At 46.6% G+C, this 21902-nt stretch overlaps 1 protein-coding gene across 3 annotated transcripts in view; it reads left to right on the top strand.

Moving 5' to 3' along the window:
• The window catches only part of BEND5 (BEN domain containing 5), a 1066878-nt gene that overhangs the window by 1022423 nt on the left and 22553 nt on the right, over positions 1-21902 (top strand). For 2 of the 3 annotated variants that reach the window (XM_058552360.1, XM_058552361.1), the window contains 2 exons: positions 11135-11268; positions 13383-13767. In XM_058552360.1, the coding sequence (XP_058408343.1) occupies positions 11135-11268; positions 13383-13767 (519 nt within the window). The remainder of the gene's footprint in view (positions 1-11134; positions 11269-13382; positions 13768-21902) is intronic. The other variant, XM_058552362.1, reaches the window with a different exon arrangement.

Here is a 21902-nt window from a genome sequence, read left to right as displayed (position 1 = left end):
AAACACAGTCTTAGTCAATTCACGGCTCTCCTTAGAACCTTCTATAGCTCCCTGTTGCCTACTGAATAAAACTTCAGCTTTTTGGCCTGGCGTTCACAGTGACCCCAGCCCTACCTTACTTCTCCAGCTTCCCCTAGACCTGTGGTATTTTGTGCCATGTTGAGAGCACACGCTCAGGCACTCCTTTGAGCCAACTAGGATGGATTAATCATTGTCTGTCCTGGGGCCTCTGCCATGGAGCTCACCTTCCAGTGGGGAAAGCAGACATGTATCATGTTTGTGGTCCGGTGAGCTGAGGGGCTGTGCTAGAGGAGTAGACAAAATACACTGGGAGCACCTGCCTCAGGGGCATTCTCTGTTCCCCCTCTGCCCCTAAGGGAGACTCTCCCTCTGTGCAGCTCTCCTTTCACTTGGCTTGTTCCCTGCTTGTGGAGCTTAGCATTTTGTGTCTTGTTTGGGTTAGTTCTGAATGTGCCTGTCTTCCTCCTGGACAGTGATCTCCTCCAGGATGGGCCTGCCTTCCTTGTCTCTGCCTCTGGGATGCCCAGCATGTAGTCCACACCACTCACCCCATGGTGAACTCACGACCTTTGGGAAGGCAGGTGCATATTTTATGCTTGGGGAGAGGAAGTAGGGAGGACAGGGACCTCTGTAGCGGCAACTAGTTTTTCAGAACAGAAACCTGCAGTGGGATTTTGCAATTTCATTCAACTTCGTTCATCTGGAAAAAGTCAACATTCTTTATCACTCCCTTGACTAGAAGAAACCCCACACTTGGGGGAAATAGCTTCCAAAGCCACGTTCTTCTTGCTTTGGTAATTTTAGCTCATTCAGGGCTCGGGTCCCAGCTTGGCATTGTCAGTCCAAATAGATCACTTGCTCCAGAAATGCTTTGGAACTTCTACAAAGTTAGCAGAGAAGCAGGGGACTAACCGATTTCATATGCAAAGATTGTTGCATGTCATCAGTGGGAGACTGCCAACAAAATGATTTATTTTTTTAAAAAAAGCAAGTGAAAACTTTTAATTTAGGTTTTGACATAGTCTGCTGATATACGTTGGAGCAAAGATTGGAACTTGCCTGCTATCATCTGTTGCAGAGTCTACTGAAATGTTAACCACTGAAGGTTCAGTCTGATGTGATTTGTCTTGTTCAAGAACCACATATTTATTACAACTAGATAGTATGTGCTACAGAGTACTTCACAGGATGAAAAAAAACACTGCCCCAGACAAGCTGAGGTTTAGCTCTTTTATGTGGTGTTTTGTTATTCAAGAAGACACTAGTTTTTATTTTTAAAAACACACTAGTAAAGTGGAATTCAAATTTAGGTCTTTGACTCCAAGATTAATTCTCTTTCCACTGTGCCTACCTGCTTTGTCTTACAAGCTCCTTAGAGAGAGAAGATGTGTGTACTCGTCATTTGAAAATGCTTACCAGAAAAGGATACGTACCCTGAAGAGGTGTTCTCTGGTTCATTTAAGTTTGGCAGGTACTGAATTACACTAGGTGGTCAGCCTTATACTGGAGGAAAATGCAGGAGGAGGAATAGGCATTATTTTTTGTCTATATAATAATATATATAATAATTATATATATATTTATATATATAATATTATAATAAAGACTAATTTATTAAATATTTATTAAGTACTCACCATGTTTCAGGTTCCAAGTTCAGTGCTAGGAATTTCCACATACTCTGCCTACATCCTTGTGAGATAGGGCTTCTTGTTTTACCTGGGAGAAGAGAGCTATTCAAACAATTGTTTAGTGGGTACTATAGGTTCCATGCAGTGGGCTGAGTCTTCCCACATTGACAAGGCTTGTGGAGAAGTGTGAGTCAGTTCAGTCAAAGAGTACGGTATGTAAACCAAGTTGGGGTCGTGATGGATCTGAGATGTGTTAAGGAAGAAGAACCCATGGGGCCCGGGAACTGACTGGTTGTGGTGATGTTTGTGATGATGTTGTGGTGATCTGGACTCCCCACCCTCCATGGAGAGTGCTAGAACGGTAGTTGGTTGGAAGGGGAGATGATGAATTTAGTTGGAGACATTGAATCTTAGGGGACCACGGGACATCTGGGCAGATACACCAGGAGACCACTTAGGGATGTGGCCCGAGGTTCAGGAGAACACTCTGAAATTGGGCTGAGGATCCCAATGTGGAAGTCATTAGCCATGAGATGGGTAAGGTCACAGTAGGAGAGGGTGCAGAGTAAGAGAATCAGGGCAGAACTCTTCAGAACACCAGCTTTTAAGGGCACAACTGAAGAAGAAGAGCCCAAAAGAGGTGACTGGGAAGAAGGGCCAGAGATGGACTGAGAATTGAGTAATAGCCAGGAGACATGGGTGTCCAGAGGTCTTTGGATCCCAGATCTGGGCTTCTTTTAACTACACAGCAACTACTTTTTCCTCTGAGCTCATTGGTAAGATGTAGGATAGGACAGCTAAATATAAAAGTAAGAGAAGAAAAGATTTGCATGGGATGATATTGTGGTGGTTTTCATTGTCTGAGTTTTGCCTCAGTGGAGGAAGGATCAGACCTATTCTGAAAGGGTCCAGCAAGCAGAGTTGGATCCAGAGAGTAGAAATCAGAGGGGTTAGAGGGAGCAGATGAGCAATGGAAAGGGCTTCCGGCATGTCCTTGTCCATGCACATCCCTGCCACCGAGGTGGTAAGCAGGTCGGGGACGTGCTGGAATGGACTCCTGCCCTGTGAGATAATTTGGTTAGATGAGCTCCAGGGCACTTCCTTAAGTATCGAGGAGCAAGTGTTCGAGAGCTGAAAGAAGACAGGCTTTGAATTCAGACAGTCTGGGTTCAGATCATGACCTTGCTACTTTTCAGCTATGTGACCTTAAGGAGATTACTTCACTTCTCGGGTGCTTCTTCAAGTGCTCATGTGTAACATGCGGATTGTAATCAGCTGCTTGCCCACTATGTTATTTAGCAAGGTAATATAGAAAAGTGTCTGGCATGTAGTAGGTGCTCGTTAAATATAGGCAGCTATTAAGGACTATGGTGGCTAAGAGTTGCTGAGAGAACAGCTTGCTTAGTCATGGGTACCACCCTTTGTGGAAAGGAGTGATTTAGAGGAACAAGCACCTGAAGGAGCAGACAGGTTTAAATTTTAACTCTTGTGTGTTTTAAGTCCTCCTGGGACTTGGCCTAGGCATGAAAGGCTTACCATTTTCCCCCACGTTTTTGCCCCTCTATGACCCTGTGCGGGGGCCCCTTATTACCCTGGTAACAGCCTGGTGAAGCATCTGAGGGTAGCTAGACAAATGAGCCGGCAGCGTGAGGTTCCTAGTTTTGCCTGTGCCCCAGCCCTGTGCCAAGGCCAGTGAGACGGTGAGAGTGAGAGCAAGAAGACCTACTGAACCTGGTAAGCAGTTCCTTGTCTCCCCATTTGGATGACCTCAGCAGGACATTTCTTCGAACGTGCCCACCAGGAGGAGTTCGAGCATCTGTTCTTACCCTGCACTGTGCAGAAGAGAGACCTGGAAGTCCCTGTGGCTGGCCAGTGGTCACACAGCTGGAAGGACCTGTTGAGGTTTTCTTGTCTAGTCCCCATGATTTACAGAAAAGAAAAATGAGAGGAAGTGACAGGTCACCCAGCGAGTTAGTTACGGAGCCAGGCCGCAACCCAGTGTCTCTGATTTCCTTCTGCCCTACCACGGCAGGGCACTCGTCTTTTTGTTGTCCTGGCTGGGTGCAGTCCTTGAAACTTGAGAATTTTGTCTGCCTTGGATTTTATATAAACAAACACCATAGGCCAGAGAATGCAATGTGTGCATGTCTTTTCTCTGGCATGTCTGTTTTAATGCAAACATAAGACTTTACAAGATTTTTATGCAGATGAAAAACTTCAAACTTGCACATAGATGTTTTTAAAACAAGACAAGACCTTTGTAAAACATTTTATGTTTAGCCTTTCAGAATTTCATCCTAGCTAACAAGCCCACACCAAATTAAACTCTGGCATTGGATCCTTTTAATTATCCTGCATGATTATATGTAAAATGGAGTCAGCGCCTGGCCCGTTAACTGTACACTACAGATTCTTCAGGGTTATCTGCACTTGTGAGGACAGCTGTGCGTTGGGTTTCCTATCCACCTGCCTGTTTGCTAACACACTATCTACTTGTTACCATGCCTCCATTGTTTCCCCAGTTTAATGGGGTGTTTCTCCCTCTCAGGTTAATAACAAATACCAAGTTCTTCCATATTTTTGAAGAGCAGCTTTTACCATATTTTATGGCTTTGAATAGGGACTCTATTTGGGGGAATATTTAGAGCTTGGTGGCCTTGATAAACCTATAGTTCAGGAGTTTGGCATCAGGTCATATTTGTATGGTGCTTACTTCAGTTTGGGAGTTTATGACAGCATTGTCCTAGGATATTGGCAGGATCTTAGGAGAGAGGCAGGTGCTTCAAAAGTTATATTGATAAGCTCACTATTTTATATGTGCCTTTTACTTCAGTTGAGGAAGCTGTAGCAACTTGGTAATTTTTCTCTTGTTCCTATAGGATAATTAGATGATAAGAACAGGGCCTGAGTGTCATGCAGACCTGATTTGCAATTCTGGCTCTGCTGTTCTGTAGCTTTATGTCTTAGGCAAGTCACCTCACTTCTTTGAGCCTCAATTTCTGCTTCAATAGAATTATTGTGGGGATTAAATATAGTGGATGGTAGTAAAGATTTTGGCACAGGGCCTGGCACAGGGTAGATGCTTACTTAAGATTTGTTGGATGGATAAATGCAGTTAGCTGACATCCTAGTAGCTGGAAAGGAGGAGGAGACAGGTGATGCCCAGATCCTTGGTGGTTTTCTTTGCCCTGGAAACAAAAGAATCAGGAAGTCAGAATCAGGGAAGGTTGTCTCTTCAGAGGCTACACACTTATTTCTGTTTATACTAAAACTGATTATTTGGTCTTAAGCTTGGAGCAAAGGCTCGTTGACTAGAGAGTTTCCTTCATCCTTCTGAGTCCACTGCTAGTTTCTTCTGTGGTTTCCTGGAATTCAAAGCCAGAAGCAGACTCCAAAGCCACATTAAAATGCCGCATGAAGTTATTTGCTGTCTTAGATGATCCATACCACTGTTCACCTTCATTAATGTGACCAGCTAAGACTTATAGCTTCTTGTCACCCTATGTTCAGTCTCCTCCTCACACCTCATCCATCTTGCTTGCCACTGCCACATTAATCTTCCTAAAACATCTCTTTCATCATGTCTCAATCCGTGTTGGATACCTGCAGTGGTTCTCTTTACCATGGGATAAAAGCCAGGCATATAACCCACAAGGGCAGCCACTATTCATTGAACACCTATGACAGGAAAGGCACTGTGCTTGATGCGTTACATGCACTATCATCTGGAAAAGTTTGTCATCCCCACTTTACAGAGAATGAGACTGAGACTCGCACAGGTTAAGCAGCTTGTCCAAGTTCCTACACTTAGTATGTCACAGCGCCAGAATTCTAAACCAGGATCACCTGATTCAAAAGACTGGGCTCTTTTTATCAGATCCTGGGCCTCCTTCTCCCAACTGTTTCTTCCACTTTTTATGGTGACACTGAGTGTTCAGTAATCTTCTCTGGACTAGATATGGATGTGAGCCATCACCTTCAACTCAGGATTAGGGTTAGGAAGGTCTGGAGACCAGAAGTTTGCCCCATGTGTGCCAGTGTCCCTCAGGAAGTCAAACCTTTCATTCTGGTTGGGGTCCTTGACACATACTAGGTTGTAAGTGTCCAGAAGACAAGGACCCCCTAGCATAGTGCTCAGCCCAGAACAGGGGCTCAGTAAATGTGCGCTGACTGCAGAAAAGGATGAGTGGAGGCCCCAGATTTTCCTGAGCCTGCATCCAGGGAGTACGGGTGGAGGAGGAGACTGATGAGCCTGAGGATGGAGTCAGGAGGTAGTTAGCCCCATGAGGACAGAGTGGTCTGGCAGAACAGGAGTCAAGTGGTCTTCCGCTTTGAACTTCAGGCTGGGGATTTTGGATGTCCTTATCGGTAGTCATCATCCATTCATTCAGCACTTATTCTGGCTCCACCATGTTCCAGGCACATGTTGAGAGAGAACAGAGGCTGGGGAGGCAGAGAAACCTACATCAAATCCTGGCTCTGCACCTTCCCATCCAGGTGGCTTGAGGCCTTCTTTGAATCTCATTTCTGCTTTTGTGGAAAAGAAAAGTGTGGCTAATGAGACTTAATTGCAGGGTTGTTGTGAGGTGTAGTGATATATGTGAAGAGCCTTATAGTGGTATCTGATAGGTAGTAGACATTCCACAAGTGGTACCTATTTTTTAATTGAAGTATAATTCACGTAACATAAAAATCACCATTTTAACCATTTTAAAGTATGTACAATTCAGTGGTTCATAGTATATTCACAGTATTCTGCAACCATCTTCACTATCTAATTCCAGAACATTTTCATCACCTAAAAAGAAATCCCTGTTACCCATTAAGCAGTCAGTTCTCCCTGCCCCTTCCCCTAAACCCCCAGCAAACAGTAATCTACTTTCTGTCTCTGTGGATTTGCCTATTCTGGACATTTCATGTAAATGCAATCCTATAATATGTGGTCTTTGTGTCTGGCTTCTTGCACTTAGCGTGTTTTCAAGATTCGCCCATGTAGCAACATGTATCAGTACTTTCTCTCTTTTTATGGCTGTGTAACATTCCATTGTATGGATTTACCACATATTATCAGTTGATAGACAGTTGGGTTGTTTCCACCTTTTGGTTATTATGAATAATGTTGGTATACACATTAGAGTATGAGTGTTTGGTGGACATATTTTCATTTCTCTTAGGTATATCCCTAGGAGTGGCATTGCTGGGTCATGTGATAATTCTGTTTAATGTTTTGGGGAACTGCCAAACTGTTTTCCATGGTGACTGCCCCATTTTACATTCCCACTAGAAATGTATGAGTGTTCTAATTTCTCTACAGCCTTCCAACACTTGTTATTTTTCTTTTCTTTTCTTTTATTATAGCCATCCTAGTGAGTATGAAGTGGTATCTCGTAGTTTTGATTTGTGTGCATTGGTGCGCGCCCAGGATCCAAACCGGCGAACCCCAGGCCACCGCAGCGGAGTGCGTGCACTTAACCGCTTGCGCCACCGGGCCGGCTCCGAGTGGTGTAGCCTCTTTTTGAGTATTCTTCCATTGAACATTTTTGTTTGATGAGTCCCTGTTGTATGGCCAAGCCTGTAATATGGACCGTGACCTAAGGTTACTCACACTCCTGTGCGGAAGGGGGACCTCAAATCTGATGACTGCAACATAGTAAGAGAATAGGCTACAGAGAAGGTGGGTACTACATGCAGTGTGCCCTTTGAGGAAGAAGAAGGAGATGAGCGGAGTTTGTGGAGCAGACAAGGAAGGAGGGAGGCGTTCCGGTTAGGTGGAAGAGCCTTGGGTGTAGCTGGTGGGGGTGGGGCCTGTTGTCATCAGGCGGGGGGCGGGGGGGGGGGGTGGAGCACTCCTGAGACTCGCCACTCCCAAGCCAGGCTTCTGGGCAGGCCTCCCCCTCAAGAAGCAAGGCTACAGCAGGCCCTGAGCCAGCAGCAGGTTCTCCTGAGATTGGGCATCCACGGTGTGTTTGTCTGCACAGGGCTCTGTTTTCAAGGCCCATTTCTTAGCTGATTTGGTCCCCACTGGAGCTGGATGTTATGTCTCCATTTCTACAGAAAAGGGAAATGACTCTCACTGACAGAGCAGCTTGCCTTACTTCTCACCCCTACCAAGTGGCAGAACTGGACTTGGAATCCAGGTTGTCTAACTCCTAGTTTGTTCCATACCTGCAGGCTCAACCTCAGCTCTTCTTAACTTGGCAGTCGAGGCCCTTTATTCTCTGAGCCCCAGCCACCTTAACTCCCTTCCTCCCCTCTCTCTCCTGCCTGTAACTGAACCATCTTTTGTAACCATTGCAGTCTAAATATTTCCCAACCTTCCTTGTTGGCTTCTATTCTTTACCCCTCTTTTGTGGTCCAGATTTTCACTGTCTTTAAATGGCTGTCCTTTTCTGAGCACAGACTATCCAGGTGCCATTCATTCCACTCAAGTTCTCAACGTACAGAATTGATCCTCTTCACAGTATCTGGCAATGTGAGTAGGAATTATTTACTTCAAGTCACAGATGAGGAAACAGGCTCAGAGAAGTAAAGTAACTTACCCAAGATCACCCAGCAAGTAAGGAGTCTGGCTCAAATGCCACATCCTCTCAAAAGCCTGCCATGGTTGCACTGACCAAAGTGACCTCCCTTGCCCCTGAGATCCTATAGCAGTTATTTTCCCCTTAAATCCTACTTAGTATTTGAGATCTTGGGTTATCTTTTTTGTGGGTTTTTCTCTTGTGTCCCCCAATCAGTTGCTCATTCTGTGTGTCCCCAAGGCCCAGGCGAGATCCTGCGAGTGTAAATTCTCAGGAGATGTTAAGCTGAGGCAGAGGAGGAAAAGCTCTGGACCTTGGTTCCCTGGTCTGGGTTCTCATACTGTTCATGTAATGATGGTAACTGTGGCCTTGGACCATAAGGAACCCTGCCTGTCCTGCTCCTCTTATATCCCCAGGCCTGATTGTTACATGGATGGATGCATTGACTTCACCATTTGGAACCTCAGTTTCTCATCTGCATTTTGAAGAGGTTGAATGAGATGATCTGAGGATCATTCTCAGTTCAAATGTTACCTAGTTTATGGGGCCGGCCCACTGGCATAGTGGTTAAGTTTGCATTCTCCACTTCAGTGACTCAGGGTTTGCAGGTTCGGATCCCGAGCGCGGACCAACGTACCGCTCAACAAGCCATGCTATGGCAGCGTCCCGTATACAAAATAGAGGCAGATGGGCACGGATGTTAGTTTAGGGCTAATCTTCCTCACCAAAAAAAAAAAAAATGTTATCTAGTTTTGTGAATCTGAATGATTGCTTCTCTCCACACCAACATGATCCTGGGCTACAAAGTTTCAGCTCAGGGAGGCAGAGCATAGCTTGTCATTTCCAGTTTGGTGGCTGCACCTCGAAATTTGCCCTTGCACTTGTCAAACTGAAGACTAGCCCAGGAGCTTTGCCCCAGCACATTCAGAAGTCCTAACATCACCCTCTCACCCCCTGTATCTCTCTCTAATTCTCTCCCTCTGTTTTTTCACATGTGAAAACACCCACCCATCCCATTTCAGGGTAACTTCGTTTGCAGCACTTTCTTTAGGTTTCACATTTTAGCAGCTTTTTGGCTTAGAAGGAGTCAACAGTGATTTGTAGGAGGAAAGCCATTGCTCTTTTAGAAAGACCACAATCCCTGTTGTTGTCCATGCCTAATCCATTGGTTGTATTTTACAGGCACAAAGACAAGGACAGGCCTTTCTTGTGAAAATAGAACCCAAGGGTCTGTTTGGTGGGAAAGGCCATTTTCATCTCTGATCAAGAGAGGTTGTTAACAAAGACCATACCCTGCTTTAGTCATCCCTTTGTTTTTTAGATTGTATCTTTGTTCACCTATGCTTAAGGAAATAAAATGATTCTGAGCATGTTGATAATACCAAAATTTTAACATCCTGTTCCTCGAGTGCCTGGTGTGCACCAGGCACTGGGCTGCGGGTTGTGTGAATTATTGCTGTCATCCCCACCCCTCCCGGTACCGAGGAGACACATGAGCTCAGCAACGCTAAGCCTCTTGCCCCCCACTCCTCACCCTGTCCCAGAAGAGCTGAGGTTCACACTGAGGTCTCTCTGATACAAGAGTCCCACCTCTGACCTGCTGGGACTCCATTCCCAAAACCATTTGGGAAGATTTGGCATTTGACTATGTTCTGGAATAGTTATGTGCTTATAAGCTTTCTCTCAGCTTTACTAACAAGTTGTGGGGAGACAAACCTGGCCTGAGGGAAGTGTAAGAGCATGTTTAACACACGCACATCCACGTGTGCAGATAGACTCACACTTACACATAAAGACCCTCTGAGACTGGATTTAACCAGCTACCGGGCCATGTGCCACATCCAGCATGGGGCAACGTGCAGGAAACTGCATTTAGGATATGGCAATGGGATCCTTTGAGGAGTATAAGAAATAGTAGTTCCCACAGTCTTAGTTCAAACCCAGAAAACAAGACCTCAAAGTATTTACCACAAGGAGTCAGTTCCAGAGTAGGTTCAAGTTTCTACCTCTGGGACTCTCCTGTTTGAATTTTTACTCTTGACATCTACAGGGAGAGACAGATCTGGGAAATAAAGTTTGAAATCTGTTCAGGAGAAAAAAAATTCTCTTTAGATTATCTCGAGTTGAGCTTAGAGAATGAGGAAGTGAGGAGAAATCATACCCCTTTGTATTTTTGTGGCACTTTACAGTTTGTAGCGGCTTCAGTATGTGTAAGCACTGGGTGAGATGCAGGAGACCTGTTTCCCCCTCCTGACTCTCCCTCAGACTCACACCTTGGGCAAGCCCCTCCCATTTTCTGGGTTTGAGTTCCCTTATCAGTAGAATGAGAGAGTTGGACCAGTTGGTTGCTGAGACCCCTCAAACTCTGTTATTCTGTGATCTGATACCAGTAAAAGGCAACTATTACTCGTCACTCCTCCTATATCTGTCTTACCTCAGCCTGTCCTGTGTCCGGGCTGTGGTGGGCTCTACCTCGGCTCCAGTTAAGGCTTTACCCCCATAAGAGCTATCGTCCCTTGCATGCCTACTGGTACTTAAGCTGGCAGAAACCCACCAGGTTTTCCTGGGAGGTCTCTTGGCTTAGAAAGATGTTAGTTGTTGAGGGATTCATGGGCTAGTTAAGTTTAGACCAGATAGCAATCTAAGGGCCATTCCAGTTCCAAGATTCTAGAATTCCATAAAAGGCCACCATTTAAAATGTACTTAGAGAAACCCCTAAGCAAATTCATTGGACACTATTTGCACACTTTGTATGGCTGTGCTTTTCCGTATACCTGTGATCATGGGGTCTGGTCTGCACTGCTGCTTTGAGGAGCCCTCCAGGCAGGAGGGAACAGGCCTTGGGTTTGTTTGCTTTTCCTTTTTCAACTGGTCTGGCCTCAATCATTCTCTAGCATTTGAGGTTATGGGCATTTTGAGCGTTTTGACTCATAATGAACCTTGTTCTCTTGATATACATTTTAGAAGACAAATCTGACCTTGAAAACAGTGTGATGCAGAAGAAAATAAAAATCCCCAAACTTTCTCTCAGTCACGTAGAAGAAGATGAGGAGGTTAAAGATTATGGGGAAGAAGATTTACAGCTTAGACACATCAAGGTAACAAAATGTTTTCTTTTTTTGGAATTATGTGGGAGCATTTTCAGATTTCTGATAGCTAAAGAATTCCAGTCTGGCCTCCTCTCCCCGTATAAATGTCCTCTGGTGTCACAGGCCATGATTTTTTCAGGTTGGGAGAGTCTTGGCCCAGCTAGTATGCGTTTGCCTTGCTGGCCGACTTTCCAGGGAGCCCTTACTCATGCTGTGGCACCAGCATCGTCCTGTTTGCACTGTGTGTGCAGTGTCATCACCACAAGGGCTTGGAACAGTGCGTTTCTCTCTGGCCCACAGCTCTAGGGAGGTCACTGCTGAGCTCCAGGAACATTAAGCAGCTGTTCTTGGGCAGCACTTCAGAGCCGGTCACTATCAGATTGCCCCGAACGACTAAGGGTGAACTCACTAGGAAACGGGGTGTCCCAGGTTCACAAAATGGGGTTTATGGGACCCTGGGTTGGAAGAAAACTTTTGCATTTCCTTTGGTGTGTGCCTCACGTGGTCTCCAGCCTTCACTTGTAAACCTGCTAAAAATCTTGTTCAACAAGCCAGATGTTTTTTTCTGTACAATGGGTACCCTAGAGGAAGGGGAAAGGAAGAAGGGTTCTTTCTGCATTGACCGACCATGGTCTGATTGTGGATGCAAAGTGAAGGACATTCCCAAGGCATAGTCCAAAAGATGCAGTTCGTGCATTCATTGCACTCCTGCTGTGGACCTGGCCCTATGCTGGTCCCTGGGGTCATGGAGATTAGGCAGATGTGGTCCCTGCCCTTGGTGGTCTCACAGTGTAGTGATGCAGACAGATATCCAAAGTGGTCGTTACAATTTTAGTGGATAAATTCATCTAGACTAGCAGCTCCTTATCCCTGTTGATAAAATGACAGGATAGGATTTTGTCATGTAACTCAATCTCAGAGTCATGGTTTTTTGTTTTTTTCCTTAAATTTCCAGAAACTTAGTGAGAGGTTAAGGCAGGCTTGACCTGACATAGTTAAGTTGTCCGGAATCTTGTGTCCTCAGTCGTCTGCACCTCCCACGGGTATCCCCAATCGAGAGAGCTCTGAGCCTTCCTGCCCTGGGTGAAGAATTCAGTTGGTCCTGAACTCTTGCTCCCCCTCAATGGAAGCTTTGTCCACTTAGCTGGAATTTCCTCAGGCGGCTGAAACCCCAACCCCTGGGTAGTCGTGGATAATTCTCTTCTCAGTGAACTGTCTTCTCTGTGTCCACTGTCTTGCTGAGCTTCAGCTTGGCCAGTGTCCACGGAGAGCCTGGCAGATGTGGGGGAAGGAGCCTGGTGCTGGAAGTTGGCCTCCAGATTCTGGGTCTGGTGATGTCTGTAGCTCACTGTGTGACCCTGAGTATAGTCCTTCCCTCTTTGAGCTACAGTTTCCTCACCTGTAAAATGAGGGAGTTAAACTGAAGAAGCTTCCAAAACTAGCATTCTTTGATCTTTTCAGTTAAGTAAACATTTCTCAAGCCCCTGCCAAGTGCCGCTTCTAAGTAGGCAGTGGAGAACCAGAGAAAACAAGACATGGCTCCTGCCCTAGATTAGAGTAGGTTAGGGTTCTTATAGCCTTCCCAGCTAAAGCATTCTTGAGGAAAAGGTTACTTGATGGAATGTCCCCCCTGCCTTTCTTTTGGCTTTTATGGTTTTATTGTTGAAAAGATTTGAGTGGTGACTCCCCTGGGATGGCTTGGTCTGGCCTGATTTCTCACTGATTCTCCACAAATACACATTGAACACCCCCTGTGAGCAAGTCACTGCCTGGCACTGTGGGTGGAGCGGGGCAGGGGGCTGGGGACTTGGGGCAGGTGGTCATAGTATAACATGCATCTAAGAGGCAGAATGACGGAATGGAAAAAGTGCTGGCCCAGGAGACCAGAGTCCTGGTTCTGCCACCAAGTGACTGTGTGACTTTAGGCAAGATCCTTCCCCACTCTAGATCTCTGTTTCCCCATTTGTGAAATGAGGGGCTTTGATTAAGTGTTTGCACAGGTTTCTCCAAGCACTGATGTTCTGTGGTTCTGTGATTCTAGGATTGTCTGGGGAAATATTGAGCTGCAGTCCAAGAAAGTCCCAGCTGCCCTTGCCTGAACTGACTCTCGTTGTCCTACACAGAGACCTGAGGGCCGGAAGCCAAGCGAAGTGGCGCACAAGAGCATCGAGGCAGTGGTGGCCCGGCTGGAGAAGCAGAACGGCCTGAGCCTGGGCCACAGCACGTGTCCAGAAGAGGTCTTCGTGGAGGCCTCGCCGGGCACGGAGGACATGGACAGTCTAGAGGATTCCGTCGTGCCCCGGGCTCTGTACGAGGAGCTGCTGCGCAACTACCAGCAGCAGCAGGAGGAGATGCGCCACCTCCAGCAGGAGCTGGAGCGGACTCGGAGGCAGCTGGTACAGCAGGCCAAGAAGCTCAAGGAGTACGGGGCGCTTGTGTCCGAAATGAAGGAGCTCCGCGACCTCAACCGGAGGCTCCAGGACGTGCTGCTCCTGAGGCTAGGCAGTGGTGAGTGCCCCCGCAGGCCACCTACCACTCCACAGGGGCGGGATGCTTTGCTTTGCGCAGCCCCTCTTCCAGGAGAACAAGAGGGAGAGGCAGGCCAAGCGTCCCTGAGGCTAGGGAAGGGCGGAGACCTGGCTCAGCATTTACCCAATGTAGAGCCACTCCCTCCCACAGGGAAACCCAGAGGAACTGATGAAGGCAGCAGCCTATGCTATCCAGAACACAGTGAGGGACATTGAGAAATGTGTTCAGGGAACTAGAGCTGACAGAGTGTTTGCCACCACTCGTTTGTCATGCATTCTGCAAGAGATTCAGCAAGGGATTATGGACAGCTCTCCAAGGAGGTTTCAGGATAGTAAAGAGAACTAGACGTGATCCTAAAAGAGTGTGTTACCTTGAGACAGAAAGTGATAATGCCGTGGGAGGGGTCACATAAAATGATAGGAGAGTTCAAAGGATGGAGAGAGGTTATTTGTAACTGAGGGAGACTTCAGGAGGAAGGTGGGCCTGAACTGGGCCTGAAGGGTGGGTGGGGTTTTAAGGCGCAAGAGGAGGCTGAGTGGAGCAGTCACTGAGTGTGGGAAAACACCTGCAGCATACTAAGAAGAGATGCTGCAACTGTGGTTTGAGGAGAGATGACTGAAGGCCTTGAAAACTACCAGCCTGGATGTCTGGACTTATTTTGGTAGAAATGAGGAAGATTAAAAAGCTTTTGAGCAGAGAGGCATACAACCTTAGGACAATTAATATAAAGATGTATAGAACTCCTTTGGTTTGCTTAGAAGAACTTAATAGGCTCTTATATCGCACCCAATTTTAACAAACCATGTTTTTAGGTTTTCTCGTCTAACATGGTTTAGAAGCAAGAATTGGGAATCTGAAAGGCAGCAGCCTTGACAGCAGGAGAAAAGACTGCTTACCAGAGGAAAAGACAGAAACACTTGCAGAATACAAGAATCCAGAATTGGAAAAGATAGAGGCCAGTGGGTATTGAGGAAATCAGTATAACACAAATTCGTAGCCTCCACATCCCCTGAGGACAGTCGCTAATAACACTGTGTCACTGTGCTTTGCTAAAAGGGAGTAAGCTAGTCTAGAAACACAAGTTCTATCCCCAAAGTTTAAATCAAATACAATTTTGTACTTAAGAAGGAAGGTTTCCATTATCTAGATACAAGATTTATATGAAAAGCCTCATTCCTTTTTTTTTTTTTGTGAGGAAGATCAGCCCTGAGCTAACATCCGTGCTAATCCTCCTCTTTTTGCTGAGGAAGACCGGCTCTGAGCTAACATCTATTGCCAATCCTCCTCCTTTTTTTTTTTCTTTCCCCAAAGCCCCAGTAGATAGTTGTATGTCATAGCTGCACATCCTTCTAGTTGCTGTATGTGGGACGCGGCCTCAGCACGGCTGGAGAAGCGGTGTGTCGGTGCGCGCCCGGGATCCGAACCCCGGGCTGCCGGTAGCGGAGCGCATGCGCTTAACCGTTAAGCCCAACCTCATTCCTTTTTGATGTTTAGATAATGTGCTCTTACCCTACCTTACGTTTATAGATGCCTTTACTTTAAACTACGTCCCCAAGGCTTCAGTAGATCTTCAGGATGGCTCAGGGAGTCAGCGGAGAGCCTTCTCATGCCGTTGTCACAGAGGAGGAAACCGAGTCTGGGACTTCCCCAGAATCACTTGGAGAGGTAGAGGAAGAGCGCATCTCAAACTGAGTCCTCTGACTTCTAGGCTGGTCATTTCCCCATTCCTCAGCTCAGCCTCAGCCTTGGCCATTCTCCCAAATCATAGCCCATGGAGGTGCCAGTGACACTAAAGATCACATGTGGTGTGCAACTTAAAAAGTGATTATAATTCTTTATCAAAATAAAATCTTAAAGAGAAACTCTAAATGTAAACATCTGCGAAAGCTGTGTTGGTCTCAGAGTGGGGGATGGGTCAAGGTGGGGAGAGAACTGGAATTTTCAGAGAGAAAAAGTGTGTCCTGGTCTTCAACTGAATAATTTTTACTTTCATTGCGCTCTGTGTGCTACACCCTTTGTAAACTTCTTAGGGGGGGGGGAGCACAATAACAACATAAACTCTCCACACAGTTATTTCAATGCCCAGGGAAACTGCCTGTTTTGCATGACCATGAACTAAGTTTAAACTCCAGAAACCACTCCTAAACCTCTGGGGCAGTAAGACACTCTGCATTTTACATCAAGATGTACCTCTTTAGTCTTAAAACACTTAGAGAAACTTGACCCCAACTGTAGTAGTTCGTGTCTTGATCTTCCAGGCTCTCCCATCCCATAGGCCTTGAATGCCATCATGAGGGCCAGTGGCAGGCTCTTCCCTGACCTAAGTTACTATGGTCATCGCAGTGGGTTGGACTGACTATAAATCAGCTCAAGCCACAAGTCTGCATGGAGCACCCACGTGTGCAGTACCCTATGCTGTAGGTGCCATGGGAGTCTGGGAAAGCCACTCCCATGTCTCTGAGCTGTGAAAGCTTCAAGTCCATTGTTAAGCACTTGTTAATCAGAGAATGATAATGTGCCAAATTCAAAGACAAATCCACAAGAATATATTAAAAAGGTCTCTATCCTAAGGGGAGGTTGTTCGTCTTCATGGATCTAGTCTAGTCTTGTCTAGTCTTTGGAACCAAGCAGGCCTGGATTCAAACCGCATCTTCCCCACCTCCCTACTCTGTGGCTTCAGGAACCTTGTTTCCTTCCTTCCTTCTTTGCGTCCTTCCCTTCTTCCCTCTTTCCTTCCACAAGTATTTACTGGCCTCCTGCTGTGTGACCAGCATTTTGCCAGGTGGTAAGAGTTGGATATATTTAAGATACAGCCCCTGCCCTCTGTCCTTGAGGAGCTCAAAGTTGGATGAGCGAGATAGCCACCAACACAGTAACAGCCAAGTGCGTAAATGCCACCACAGGGGCAAGAGCACACCAGGCTGTGGGACAGCAGAGGAAAGGCACCCACTGAATTTGAGGAGATCAGGAAAGGCTTCCTGAAGGAAATGACTTCTAAGCTGGAGCCTGAAGGATGAATTTTTGTTATCCAGGCAGGAGTGAGCAGGTGGGAAGAGTGAGGAGCAATCGAGGCTGAGCACACCTCTCTGAGCCTTGGTGTTCTCATCAGTAAAATGGAAATAATAATATCTCCCTCACAGCCTTGGGACACACAGCATCGTGCCTGGTGTTCTGTTGATGCTCAGTTACTGTTAGCTCCTCCTCCACACCATTTAGTGGAGGGGCTAAGACAGGGTCTAGTTTGGTTTTTAACTCTGGCTCCCCCAACCCGTAATTGGCTATATGACATTGGGCGGGTTAACTAACTTCTCTTCCTCTCAGGGTCTTCTATTATAGGAGATAAAAGGGGTTAGGTATATGTTTGTTCATTTGTTCATTCAGTCAGTCAGCTAAGACTGACCATATGCTTTCTGAGCCTGGGAACTTGGGGAATTACAAAGAGGACAAAGACATTGGAAGTCGGAGAGGGGGTAGTGATGGAGGTAAACATGTAAGCATGTAATTAAGATGCAATGTAATGAGTTCTGGGAGAGGGGCTAGTATTTGAAGGTGGAACTCTCTCTTGGTGAGTCTGGGAAGACACCCCCCTGCTGTAATATCTCCTGACCCATATATAACGCCAAGAAACCTGTAACAAGGCAAAGAACAGCCAGAAAATGACTGAGAGACCCTCTCTGATTCTCCACTTCACATGCCCTCTAAGGAGCACATCCTGGCTTGGGGGTGATGTTTGGCCTGGGCTGTACCATCCTCGGCCCCCTGGGCCTGGCTTGAGCATTGCTCTTGGAGGCCTGCTGTTGCATATTTTCTCCTGTCTACCTTGCCCATGGACTCAGTTCAAGGGCCTTTATCCAGCGTTGGTACTGGATCATCCACACTATAGTAGGCAGATTCAGAGACAAGAGGCCAATAGGTGAGGAAATGCTCTGTTGTAAAAGGAAGGCTCCTTGCCAGGAAGAATCATTGCTGACTCTTCTAGGCATTGGGGTCTTGCACACGGTGGATGGGAGCGGGCAGAGAGCAGGAGCCTGGCCTCTTGAGCCTGCTAGGGACCTCGGAGTGACAAGCAGGTCCCCTAACAGCCAGGAGTTGTAGTGGTGCACCTTGTGGAGGTTGGGGAGGAAGGGTGGGGGACAGCAGCAAGATGGCATAATAAGATGTTTCGGAGACTTCGCTGGATGGCTCACTTCTTCATTTGTGCATTTATTCATTCTTTCATTCATTTGACAAATAAACACAAGATGGATTTAACAGGAAAGATTCTCTAGAATGTGGAGTCATGGAGTTGTGAAAGAACTTAGAGAGGGTATAAGCTGTTGCCCTCATGTTGCTGATGAGGAAACAAGCCCAGAAAATGTCACTGGCCTATTCCCAGAAGGGCCTCCTGACACCTGGTCCTGTCTTCTCTCTAGGCCCTTGCCCCACATGGCCCTCTTTAGTCCTTGGACTTCATTGTTGCCGACATGGGGATGACCCCTCTGCCCCCTCCAAAGGACATCTTTCTGTAAAACAGAACTTTCCTTTTCTGTGATCTTAGCATGGGAAGCAGCCCTCTCTGATGGGATGGAACCTCACCCTCCTACCCTGAGAGTCCCTTCTCTCAGGACATCTGTGACAGTGTCAACATTAAATGAGGAAGCATTCTAAATGTTCAATAAATGCCAATCTCTTTTTCCTTTTCTGCCCTTTCCTGCCCACCCTTTCCCAAAGAAGTAAATGCTGAGGATCCAAAAAGCATGAAGATGAAGATATTCTAATTTATAAAGTAGAGATTTATTTGTGTATATATCCATTCATGTATTCTTTCATTCATTCAACAAACATTTTTTGAGGGTATGCTTTGTGCCAGGGCTGTGTTAGGTGCTGGGAGTATAGAAATGAACAAGACAGTCCCTTTTTTAAACATTCACAAGACGGGGGTTAGAGCTGTGTTTATTAAACTGGGGCTTGGCAGACTCAGAGAATTCCAAGGGATGAGGGGAAGCAGAACAGCAGAGAGCCTGTTCCAAGGGTGAACTCCGGTGCATGCAGAGGAGTAAACTCCAGGATCTCTTGGTTTCTCCTCAGCTAGATTCCTTGTTCTTAGAGGTCAAAGACCAAGGCTTAGAAATCTCCTCAGTTTTTAGCACTGTAAGTACCTCTTAGGTAGTTAAATTCATTTTAGTGTGATTCAGGTACTGTTAGTTCAACTAAGGCTTGTCAAAAGGGCTCCGTGAGGAATAGAGAGGAGGAGACGTAATCCCTGCCTTCAAGATGCACACACAGTCCAGAGGGAGCACAGACATGTACACAGCGAGACACCAGGCAGAACAAAACAAGTACTGTGATTGCAGGAGGGAGGCATATGATGGTTTAGATTTTGTGTGTGCGTTGTCAGGAAATGTAGGTGGAAATGATGAATTCTGACCAGAAGAGGGATAGATAATAAGAACAATAATGGTAATTCACATGTGCATGGCACTTTACAGGTTTCAAAGCACCCTGACATTTTTATCTTGTTGGGCTATTCCCGTAGCCTTATTGCAAGGCCGGGTAAGGATTATTATCTCCATTGAGAATGCAAAAAGAAGAGATAACGTCCTGGTTGGCCAGATCACAAGCTGGTTGAAATTTTTGAAGAAGGAGAAAGCCTTTGTGGCCTGCAAATCTGTCTCTTTAGAGCTGAGTTTCTGTCACCTCTGTTCCCCTCTGCGCTTGTGCCTTGTGTTCTGTCCAACGTCTGTTAAAATACCAGCTTTGATCTTTAAAATCCTTTGCTGTCTGAGCTGGATTCTTTAAGCACAGGTCTCTGATGGTGCCTTTGAAAAGGCAGCTAATGTCAGCCAGATGCCTCCTGCTGGCTTTCCCCTGTGCTGGAGGCAGCCCGGGCTTTGGCAACAGAGATTACTTGGGTTTGAATCTCAGCTCTCTAATTCATTACCTGTGCAACTTCAAGCAAGTGATTTAACCCTTCTCAGCCTCTGCTTTCTCCCCTGTAAAATGGATATCTTAATGCCTACCCCATACAGGCAGGAGAGCCAGCTCAGCGATTAAGAACCGGCATGGGCCCTGAGGTCAGAAGTACTGGGGTTTTGAACCCTGGCTTTTCCACAGTCTAGTCTTGTTACTTTAGGAAATTACTTAACTTCCTGGGCCTTAGTTTTCTCATCTGTAAAGCAGAGTCAAAGATAGTACCAATCATGTGGTTCTTAAGAGGATTAAATGGAGCGAATGCATGTAAAGACCTCTGCCCAGGGGCTGGCACATAGTCAGTGCTCAGTGGGTCCAACATGAAGGATGCAGGATCATTTGAGGATCCACATGAGATAATGTGTGCACAATGCGTGGCACATCATAGACATGCATTGTCCTGTAGCAGAGCACAAATGGGGTTGTCTGGCATATCATCATCTTTGGTCAACCCTATGTCTCTTGGAGATTGCTACTTCCCCTTGTAAGTCCTCAGAAATCATATTTGAATAGTCCATTTTACAAACACGCCTGGACTTGATTTCAAGCTCACTGGTCTATAGTTTATAGAATTCTCCCCGACCCACTTTTCCTAGACAGGATTCCATCTTCCCACCTCCAGTCCTCAACCACTCCTTTTGACTCCCCTCAGTTCTTCAGACATCACTGGTCATGGCTCAATTTCTTCTTTATCCCAGGCTCTCTTCTTGGGGCCTGTTCATCTCAAAGCTCTTTCCATCTCCTTCAGCCTTCGGTTCATTCTCACCAGTAAGCAGGAGCACTCACAAAAGTTAGGCTTCGAGAGAGAGCTGGAGAGGATGGGCGAGAGACATCCTGTCAGGTCACATTTTCATATCCTGTTACAGAGGTGAGGCCCGGGAGGTCCACAACCTGCCAGCCACTCAGTTAGTGGTCGAGCAGGGCCAAAACCGCTGTGCCCTGTGCCTGCTTCACTTGGATGGCAGGGGAAGAGCTAACAGTGAGAACTGAAATTGTTTCTCTTAAACATACAGGTCATCTTCCACTTTGAAGGACTTTTTGCACTGTTGACTAAGTAGGAATTAGCCACAGTTCATCCTGGATTATTTTAAGAGCTAATTTCAGAGAGGCAGGAGTCCAGGACCCTCCTTCCTCTTTCCCCCTAGAGTTCATTTTTCTGGGACAGTGGGGATGGGGCTGAGGGATAACTCCTGTTAGCAAAGGAGGATAACTCCTTTGCTACCTGCCTGGGCAGCCAAACTTGCAGGAGTTGCCGGGCTTTTCTCCATTGCCAAAATAGGAATGTGCCTGCCGGTCATTGGCTTCGGTGTGGCCATGTGACAGGCTTGTTTTCTGCTGGACTTGCCAGTCAGAGGAGTGGAGGTGGGAAAGGTGGGAAAGGGTGGTTACAGGCAGGGGCTGGCCTCTGCACACAGGCTCTGGGCCTGACGCCAGGTGCTTTTTCATACACACAGCAGCCTCAGCGGTAGATAGGATCATCTGATGAGGAAGCAGGCTCAGAGAGATTAAGTATCTTGCCTGAGGCCACACAACCAGGAAATGGTAGAACCATTCAAACTGAGGTCTGTCTGCCGCCCACCTCCTCCCCCCCCCCCCCCCCCCGCCCCGCCCCGCCGGCATCAGGCAGTCTGATCACACAGGCACTCAGGCTTGTGCTTCTGCAGTGGCCATGTCTCCTGTCTGCCCTCACGATTAGACCTCCTTTGTGTACTGCAGTGGCTTCTGGGACTGCTGGACCCTTGAACTATTGGTTGGGATGTTTCCTGCCTAATTTAAGACCCCACCATTCCTTCATAGTTTAAGCTTTGCCAAGCTATAGGGTCTCAAGATGCCAACCAGAAAATTCCTAGAGTTTTTATAGAAATTATCTCCTTAAAGAGAACCCAATCCAACCTCTCACCCCCATCTTGTAGATGGGAAAACTGAGGATCAGAGAGGGAATGGGACATGCCTATGCCACGTGGAATCTGAACAAATCAATCATCATGAAGCAGTTGAAGGCTAGTGTTCAGCCAAGATGGATGGATGGAATCAGTCTCGCCACCAGGGTTCAGCAGGGCCCAGAGGCTGGTCATTCCCTCCTTTGCTGTTCCTGGCGGTGCCCTGAGTTTGGTTGAAAGTAATTCTTAGAGTCCCAGCGCCTTAGTCCTGTAAGGAGCCCAGAG

This window comes from Diceros bicornis, chromosome 13 (genome assembly GCF_020826845.1).
Source record: "Diceros bicornis minor isolate mBicDic1 chromosome 13, mDicBic1.mat.cur, whole genome shotgun sequence".
In the NCBI taxonomy this organism is placed as follows: Eukaryota; Metazoa; Chordata; class Mammalia; order Perissodactyla; family Rhinocerotidae; genus Diceros; species Diceros bicornis.
Note: the sequence above shows the minus strand (reverse complement) of the source record. Positions and strands in the feature narration are given on the sequence as shown.